General features: G+C 29.7%; 1 protein-coding gene across 1 annotated transcript; it reads right to left on the bottom strand.

Annotated features, from left to right (window-relative positions):
• Positions 1 to 3,104: 3,104 nt before the first annotated feature.
• Positions 3,105 to 7,592, bottom strand: LOC137831197 (tryptophan synthase beta chain 1). The gene is made up of 5 exons (XM_068638773.1): positions 7,061 to 7,592; positions 5,754 to 6,110; positions 4,401 to 4,843; positions 4,196 to 4,290; positions 3,105 to 3,453 (listed from the first exon to the last, which is right to left on the bottom strand). The coding sequence occupies exons 1-5, from the start codon at positions 7,409 to 7,411 to the stop codon at positions 3,278 to 3,280; spliced, it is 1,422 nt and encodes a 473-aa protein (XP_068494874.1). The 5' UTR covers positions 7,412 to 7,592; the 3' UTR covers positions 3,105 to 3,277.
• Positions 7,593 to 10,077: the final 2,485 nt, after the last annotated feature.

Genomic DNA, 10,077 nt, shown 5'->3' on the forward strand with positions numbered 1-10,077 from the left:
AAATTTATTTTGCAACTACTATTTTGCAGTCATGTTCATTTATTATTTTTATCTTTATAAGTATAATTAATTTTATTAATTTGATGATTTTTAAAAAACTACTCATCATAAATATCAGTCATCATAATGAAAAATTATAAAAAATTGTAAAATGTAATTATTTTACATATAAATTTTCTATTATTTTAAAATAAAATTAATCATGCTTTTATTTTATTTTAATAGTTATCATAATAATTAGTTTTTAATTAATATTTTCTTATAACAAGAAAAAAAAAAGTAAACATGCATACTATGTGTTTTTACTATTTTACTTATAAATCAGTTTAATATTGGGTAAGTTTCTTAAAAAGGTTAATAGATATATAGAGCTTGAATTACTGTGGTTAAATAACTGTAGGAAAATTATAAATGTATATATTGTTTATACGTATTTGTTACACAACGAGCAAAATATTAAAGATGAAATAACATCTTGTAGTCGTATAAATTTTACGTAGAAAAAAATACTTACATTTATCTTCTTTCTCTTTAAAGATGATTTTGTTTGAATTTTTTTCTCAAATAGTATTATTTTCACTTTTATTTTCTTATCTATTATTTTTTTTATTTCCTTATTCAGTATCCTTTTATATTTCCACTTTTAAATATTTATAAAATTATAGTAAATTTAAATATTTATAAAACTAAAATAGAAGATAATTTAAAATTTAAAAATTAAAAATATAAAATTTTATGAAAAAATATCAATACAAAGAGAATAAAATAAAATATTTATAGATATTTTGATGAAATTAAATATTATGGGTAAAATAAATCTAAATTGTAAACTTTGAATCATAAATCCTAAACCCTAAACTAGTCTAAATCTTAAAAATATAAAAAATATTATATAACCATACATATTATTATAATTTATGACATATATTTATATATAACTCATTATTTACATAATTTTTCAATTTAAATATAATTTTTTTCTTAATTTTTATTTAAAACTATAATTTACACATTTTTTTTAAAACCTAATAATAAATTTATTCATTTAATTTTTTTATTATTTCATACATATCATAAGTGAATAATTTAATTTTTATTTATAATTTTTTAAACCATTCAGTTAATTTTTTTTATAAAATATCCAAATAATTTTATTTAATTTTTACTATTACTTATATTTATATCTTTTTAACAAACAACAAATACCAACATTATAATTTATTATAATTTTTTCATCCAAATTTATTATAAAAATATATTTACAAATCTATTATAATTTATTCTCCACAATTCAAATTTACTATAAAGATAAAAAAAAAGCAAAATAATGTTATAATTTTACATTTATTTTATCAATAATATTTACTTATATTAAAATACCTATAAAATATTTTATTTCATTATCTTTCTATTGATATTTCTTCATAAATTTTTATATATTTAGTTTTTAATTTTCAAATTTCAAATTTTTTTCTATTTCAATTTTATAAATATTTAAATTCACTACAATTTTATAAATATTTAAAATTTATTCTCCCCATTTTTAATTAAATTTTTAAAATATTTTTTACTTAAAAAAGTTTTTTAAAATTATTTTATTTTATTGGTTCTTAAATTTATTTTTATTCTATTCGATATTTTTTTTTTCATTCAGTCTACACAAAGAAATAAAAAATTCTAAAAACACCATAATAAATAAGTTAAAGAGAAAAATAAGTTATTATACTGAAAATAAAAATTATTAAATTGATAACTGTTATTTTTTTAAGATAAAATTTAAAAAGAAGAAGTTATTAAACTAATATACTAAATTAATTATTATTTCTTCCAAGATAAAATCAGGAAATATTTTGTGTATAAAAATAGAGAATCCTCATTAATTATATATATATATATATATATATATATATTTTGTTATAGATTAATAATTAATTTATTATTATTTTTTCTAATCATTAAGATTTTGGTGTAGCATAATAAATTAGTTCTATATTATACAAACGGGAATGGGTTGTCTGTTTTAAAGAAAAAAAAATTATTAATAAAGATGGTTATTTGTAATATGTTATATTTTTTAAGAGTATAAATAGTTTTAATATTTGGATAGTTTATTTTCATTTTTTAATTTAAAAATATAATTAAGAATAAAATAAGAATATAATATATAGATATAAAATAGATATTTTAATTAATATATAATATGTATCCGTAATAAAAAGAATTTTGTCATCCTTTTCTTTTTCCCTCCGAAACTAAACAAATTTGTGAATTTAATTTTCATAAAATTTATTCTTTAAAATTTTATCACCAATTTTGAAAAACTCACATTATCTATCTCTTGACAATTTAAATACGTGAGAACAAAGTTCGTGAAGTTTTATAGATTAGAAAACAAAATTTACACTATCGTAAATTTTTTAAGCAAAAAAAGAGTGTAATAAGTTTTTTATTATTTCAAGAAAAAAGTGTAACAATAATGAAATAATAAAAAAATATTACACATATAAACACCACTTCAAATTCATTTAGGTATCTTATTTTTATTATTTATTAAGAATAGACTAGTCTTAGTCAATTTTATAAAAAAATAAATTTATTCTATATCGGATAAGTAACACAATGGTGGGGAGACAAAAAGAGTTGACAATTTTTTATATGAATATTTAAATAATTATCACCCAATAATCCTTTCGAAATAAATTATTTGTCCATTTTATGTTAATTGGTGTTCCAAGATTACCCTTTATAGTGCAACTTGTCAGATATAATAGATTAAATGGGAAGTGTAATGAAATTCAATTCTATCAATTTTTTAAAGAAAATCTCAAAATTATTACTATGAAAGTTAAAATTTGCATCTACTTATATATATTATAAAGTATTGTGGTTTCCAATACTATTTAAACTACTTTCACCTTAGTCAAATTAATAGAACATGAATCAACAAACATGTATGTATATCAAGCATTTTCCATGTTAAAATCAACATTTCTTTTTTAACCTCAATTTGAAAAATGTACTAAAATTATGTCACATAGTTTTTCCATTATGCAAACTTGTTTACCTCTATAGTCTATAAGATTTGATTGCATTCAGTCACAACATTTATTATATAATAACATAAACCAAGATTATTATTGAGGATTGAATAGCAACAGTTTTCTGATGCAAATATACATTGTTATTTAAACTTGGTCTAAAAATAAATTATATTAATTATGTCTCTCTATTATGTAAGCTCACTTCAGTACCCATTCCACATGACATGATGACCCTTTCAAACATCCAAGTACTTGATGGCAGTCTGAACATCCTTGTCACCCCTACCACTGAAGTTAACCACAACCTTGGTTCCATTGGGAAGGGTTGGACACACTTTCTCTAGATAGGCCAATGCATGAGATGTTTCCAAAGCTGGAATTATGCCTTCAAGTCGTGAAACTCTCTTGAAAGCTACACGTACAAAAAAAATCAAAGTTTCAGACAGAGAAACAGTAAATGATACAATAGTTTTATGAGCACTTTCCTACTTCCACACTTCAAATATTCCCATCAGTGACTATGTTTTATATGATAGCAGAATTCATATCAGCAACCATAGATGCATGCATGAGATATAAGGGATCAGCAGTGAGATTACATGAAGGACAGTAATTGTGAGTTTGTGACATTGATTGGAATCAACCGGTACAGACATAAAGCAACTCAAAATGATTGGTTTTAGTCCCTATAAAAAATTTAAATGCAAGGACTAAAAATGATTCTTTTTTTTTATAGGAAATTAGGAATTAAACAAAAAATCATGATATTTTCAAAGACCACAGACATTTAAATTTGAAGCTGTAACAATTGTAAGTAAACAAAGACAGAAATTAAGAATATATGACATTTGACAGAACAGGGGGGCACCATTTTCTTAGACCGTAGAACACACCATTCTATGTGAAACTTATGCAGAATAAGTGCCAAAGGAAACTTAAGATCAGATCAAGATTAGCAGAATGATATAGTAACATAAGTTTTGTGAACAAGTGATTGAGATGAGTTACCATAGTGTTGGCCAATTCAAAGGAGGGAGAGAGACAAATCATAAATGAAATTCAAAACCTATGCAATTTCTACTTTATACTAAATTTTTATGTAAAAATTTGTATTCGTTGTGCTGTATAAAGTAGCAAGCTCAAGGTAATCCTACCTTCCAATGCTTCTTCGTCAGTGATGCTATGATATTCAGCACGTCCCAAATCTTTCAAAAAGCTATGTTCCGGACCCACACCAGGATAGTCCAAGCTGCACAAAATTTTTGTTGTTAATGAAAAGATAATTACACAATCAGAACAAGCAGAATTGCAAGGGACACAGAACAACTGATATAACAAATTATCAGTAAGATGAATTACCCTGCACTAATAGAGTGAGGCTCAACTATTTGTCCATCATCATCCTGCAACAGATAGCTCATAGCTCCATGCAAAACCCCAACTTCTCCCTTTGTTAAAGTTGCAGCATGCTTGCCACTGTCTAGACCAAATCCAGCAGCCTCCACACCAATTAGCGTAACATCTTTGTCATCAACAAATTCAGTGAAAAGTCCCATGGCATTTGACCCCCCACCAATACATGCAATCAGAACATCTGGTTTCCCTCCCCATTTTTCCAAAGCTTGCTTTCTGGTCTCCTTGCCAATCACAGCATGAAAATCTCTAACCATCATTGGATATGGATGCGGCCCAGCAACAGAACCCAAAATATAATGAGTCGTCTCTACATTAGTCACCCAGTCCCTTATAGCCTCTGACGTAGCATCCTTGAGAGTAGCAGTCCCAGAGTGAACTGCTCTCACCTATATTACAAGAATATATCCTATTACACAGACCAATGTATTGTGCACTTTTTTTCCAAACAAAGACAGATCTTTTGAATTCAATGTATAGCAACTAGATTTGGACACACATGAGGTCACATCACAACACTTTTTCCCATGCAGACAAAGAGCATATAATTTCCCTCATTAAAAATGTCATAAATCAATCCAAGTGTCTTTTTTCCATATAAAACAATCAACAGTTAATCTTTTTGGATCTACAATTATTCACATGCAACTAATTACAATAATACAATATTGAATTTATTTATAATTATGTAAGTGTCACTATCTTGTCCCAAATCTTTACAGTCCTGCGCTTTTATCATGTGTTCTGGTATGATGCATACATACATGTACAGTACAAAAAACAATCTCCAGAAAATGGCATATCCCAACTATGAAGTGTAAGCCATTGGATCAGAAAAAGTGTTAACAAAAAGGTTTTTAAAGATTGGTATGTAGAAACAAAACCTAGATTTTCACAACAAACTATATACTTTCAGAATATTCATAAATTAATCTGTGAATAACATAATTCAGGTAATGATTGCAAAATAGAACGAAGCAGAATATTCAATTTATTTTATCCATAAGTTAACCTCCAAAAAAGATGTGCACAAAAGACTGTGGCACAGGTCTAACAAAAGAGAAACAATGAAAAACTTGTTCATGGAAGGATCCTGTCACCTATATGTATATTAAAAGGAAAAGAAAACAAACAACAAATTAAAAGACATTTTTATACTCGAAACAACACTGCAAATCCACACTAAGATAGTATTTGCATTAATTTAAAGTTTTATCCGTGGAGATAATCTCTGGAACCACAGTAGATAAAAGGATTAACGAATAATGACATCTATGACAACAATAACAAATGATATACCTCAGCACCAAGGAGACGCATTCTGAAAACATTGAGAGACTGTCTTTCCATATCCTGTGCGCCCATATAAATAATGCATTCCAAACCAAATCGAGCACATACAGTAGCAGTGGCAACTCCATGCTGACCAGCTCCAGTTTCAGCAATTATGCGCTTTTTTCCCAAACTCTTCGCAAGCAAAGCTTGAGCAACAGCATTGTTAATTTTGTGAGCACCAGTATGATTGAGATCTTCCCTCTTCAGATAAATGTGAGGCCCTTCACCATTAGGCCTCTTATAGTGCTCTGTCAACCTTTCTGCAAAATAAAGAGGACTCTCTCGACCCACATAATCTTTCAGGATCCCAGCCAGCTCTTTCTGCAATTTAAAACACCCATCTCAGAAAATTTACATTATTTTTCCTTCCAAGAAACTACATTCCATGGCCTCTGAATGTTGTTAACATACAAGAGAATGAGAGACGGGGATAGTATGTAAAAGAGAGACAGAAAGTTCTCCTCAGTATAACTAACTGAATGGAGTTCCAAATTGTTTACTTCTGTCACTTCCGTATGAAATTGAAATGGTAAAGACCAAAAAAAGTGCTGAAGAATAAAATGATACACATTCAAAACTTCAAACAAGTGCATGTTTCACAAGCATCAAAATAGAAGGTACAGCATAAAGAAAAGGCAATAAACATCAAGGATAGTACTTCAAAAAAACAAGGTTGATTGTAAGTAAGTAACCCTTGGTCGTTCTACAGAAAAAACTCAAGGGTTTTAAATGTCATGGTTTAGTGGCTATCCCTGATATAACACAAATTTGCAAGATAAATACGGCTGATATGGCCAACTGTGATCGCAAAGACCCCAAAAACCTCCTCGTTGCAATCGTAATTGCAGTTGCATATCATTTTTTGAAACCTTGCAAAAACTAAACTTCAGTTCAGTTTCTGGCTATGCCCCACTTCCATCATGCCATAGATAGAGGATTCAATTCAACAAAAAAAGCATTCCCAACACCCTAAGCTTCCAAAACACCAAAAATATCAAAACAGTTACAATCACCATCAGTGCCACATTTCAACAACCAATTTGTGAGCAATACCAACAAGCATTATGCAAAACGATTAAGACCAACCCATATAACAATAAAAAACCTTCAGCACAACACCACATTGCCTCGGATACCCATTTCCGCCAAAACCCATTGAAACCACTCCAGACACACCCAAACCCAAAAAAAAAACAAAAAAAAAAAACTCCCCCATTCAAATCACATAACACAACACTAAAGATGAAAAGCCTGAGCCTGTCTCACAAAACCTGAAACTGCTCATCTGCAGAGAGGGAATGAAAAGCAGCCTCAAGCTCAGTGAGTGCGTGCATCAGAGTCTCAGGGACATACTTCCCGCCAAACTTGCCAAACCTCCCAAATGAATCGGGTCTATTGGGCAAAACCGACCCATTATCCAAATTGTGATGTTGCTCCAATGGCACAACAGAGGAAGGGTCCCTGGTGGCAGAGCAGGACACAGAAGAAGAAAAGGTAGAAGGGGTTCTGAAAGGTGCAAGCTTTAGCACATTTGAGGGGAAATAGGAAGATGGGTATGGCTGGCTGGGAATGGGAAGCACCCTTGAGGAGTTGAGACCTGTGAATAGGATGGAAGCAGCCATTTTCAAGTGATTGAGAGAGTTTTTTCTATTGTTCTGAAAGAAATTGATTTGGGGTTGGTGGGGGTTTAATTTATAGGGTGAAAGATTGCTGAGATTTTGTTTGGTTCTTTTCCTTGGTGTTTTTGTCTGTATGCAGAGACAAGATTCACAGCTATGATTTGATGACAACAGAAAGGGGATCACACTTCACACCCTAAATGGTTTTGGACTAATATTAGATTATTTATTTATTTATTATTTATTTACTTTTTTTCATACCCAATTTGAGTTGGATCTGGTGAATCTGCTCTGTTTGTTACAACATAGATACCAAAAATGGAAAAGGTACTTTAATTCGGTGAAAAGAGTGTCTAAATTGAGAAAAAAAAAGAGTATGGGGACTCAAAAAATCGTCTAAAACTTATTAGTTTTATTATATTATTATTTTTAGTTCCAGTGAATTTGTACATAAGGATAATAAGAAAATATAATAATAATTATAATTTGATAAAAGAAAATTTGTACACTTATTAAATATTTTATGTATAATCATGTAAGTTAAGTCGTTTCCTCTTTAATAATAATAATAATAATAAGATTAAAAATATGAATAAAAATAAAAATAGTAATATTTTAGTATCCGTAGGTAAATTATTTATGAATAAATGTATAGATAAGTTTACTTACGTTAATTTTGCTACGAATGTTTTGTCTATATGTATCGTTATTTTATGAATGGATTTTGTGGTAAGTAAAGTATTTTGATGGTAGGTAATATGTGAAGCAAATGGGATCCGTGAGGAGTTTATAATGGAATTTCAAATTAATTTATTATGGCATGCAAAAGGAATCTTTGTTATGTGAAAGGTGAAAAAAATAACACTGCACCATGAAAAAAAGGAGGGTTAAACACCCAATAAGCAAGGTTAAATTCATTAAAGTCTCCTTCTACATATCACTTTCTTCAACTTTCTCTTCATCTTACAAGTCTCACTCCATTTATGCACAATTTTAAGTTTAAGTTATTGGGCTATATTTTTCTTATGTACTCTCTTCCTGATCCCAAAGTTTTTTTTTTCTCTTTTGTGTGTATAAAGTTTTATCAATGTAAAGGTTACTGCATTAGAAAATAAATGAAAAATACAATTTTAGTTCTTTTCAGTAAACGCTTTCTTCTTCACCCACATTGTTTGTTCATTTCTTGCTTCTTGTAAACATGAAATTCAAGATGGTATCAGAGCGGGTTTGACTTGCGCTCACTCTGATACTCTGTTTCTCCCTCTTTTCTTCTCATCCTTGTATCCTCTCATCTTGTTCCTTCCATGGTTTCCGAGAACTCTTCACAAGACCCAGCGAGTCCCTACTATCTTCATCCCGGAGAGAATCCAAGAGCGGTCTTAGTTTCACCTCCCCTTGATGGTAGTAATTATCATTCATGGAGTCGCACGATGAAAAGGGCTTTGCTCTCGAAGAACAAATTTAAATTTGTTAGTGGAGAAATTCCAGAACCGACACGCAAGAGCAAGAAATACGAAGCATAGGAACGTTGCAATGTCATTGTGATTTTGTGGATTAATTGGTGCCTTATCACACAAATTGCTCAAAGCGCCATTTACATTGACAACACAAGGGATTTATGGAAAGATCTGAAGGAGAGATTTTCCAAAAGCAACCATTTCCGCACTTCTGGTCTCCTTCAAGAAATAAATTCGATCAGGCAGGGAGAGAGAAGCATTTATGAGTATTACACAGATTCCAGAATATTGTGGGAAGAACTGGATTCATTGCGCCCCATTCCTACATGCATCTGTAGTTCCAAATGCACCTGCAGATTGTCCAAGATCATCCTCGAATACAGAGAATCATAAAGAGTTGTGTCTTTTCTGAAAGGCCTAGAGACACTTATAACAACATAAAGACCCATATTCTTTTCATGGAACCATTACCAGGTATAAAAAAAGTTTTTTCTCTTGTCCTACAACAAGAGAGACAAGAAAGAACTTTTAGTGATGCCGTTGTCATAGAGTAAAAAATTCTGACTAACAACGCAAGCCAATCTAGTAAAAAACGGAACATCAGTGGATGGAAAGGAAATGACAAAGGCAGAGGAAAGAATTTTGGAAAGCAATGCTCTTTCTGCAACAAGATGAACCATACTGCGGATGAATGCTACTCAAAACACGGTTATCCACCATGGATCAAACAGAGAATCACACACGCTGCTACGAATGCGGTAGAAAATCTTGAAGAGTAGATGGTTGAAAAAAATTCTCCACAAGATAAGTTTCTAAATCATCAAATTCTGAATACTTTATCAACTGAACAGATGCAAAAAATTGTTGATATTATTCAAATGAATAATGACAAAGGAAAAACCAGAAATCTTGCCACTGATGTAAAACTCATAAAAAATTCTGGATTCTTGATATCGGAGCCACTCATCATGTAACCTGTGATATGTTTGTTATTGACTTATTATGAAATTGAGCTTGTGAAAGTTAGACTTCCTAAAAATACCCAAGTTATTGCAAAATATGTTGGGACTATTGTCTTATCTGAAGATTTCATAATATACAATGTTTTATTTATTCCTTAATTTGCCCTGAATATATTATCTGTCAGAAACTCAACACTTCACTTAACTATAAATTTGTTTTCTTTCGTGATGAATGTCAGATTCAAGACAC

The sequence above is a fragment of the Phaseolus vulgaris genome, chromosome 6 (assembly GCF_000499845.2).
Source record: "Phaseolus vulgaris cultivar G19833 chromosome 6, P. vulgaris v2.0, whole genome shotgun sequence".
Classification (NCBI taxonomy): Eukaryota; Viridiplantae; Streptophyta; class Magnoliopsida; order Fabales; family Fabaceae; genus Phaseolus; species Phaseolus vulgaris.

Excerpts from the sequence above, each read along its gene's own strand:
- LOC137831197 (XM_068638773.1), bottom strand. The coding sequence starts at position 7,411 with ATGGCTGCTTCCATCCTATTCACAGGTCTCAACTCCTCAAGGGTGCTT. Across the intron at positions 6,111-7,060 it reads CTGCAGATGAGCAGTTTCAG|AAAGAGCTGGCTGGGATCCT; the intron begins GTTTTGTGAGAC and ends TTTAAATTGCAG. Across the intron at positions 4,844-5,753 it reads TGCGTCTCCTTGGTGCTGAG|GTGAGAGCAGTTCACTCTGG; the intron begins GTATATCATTTG and ends CTTGTAATATAG.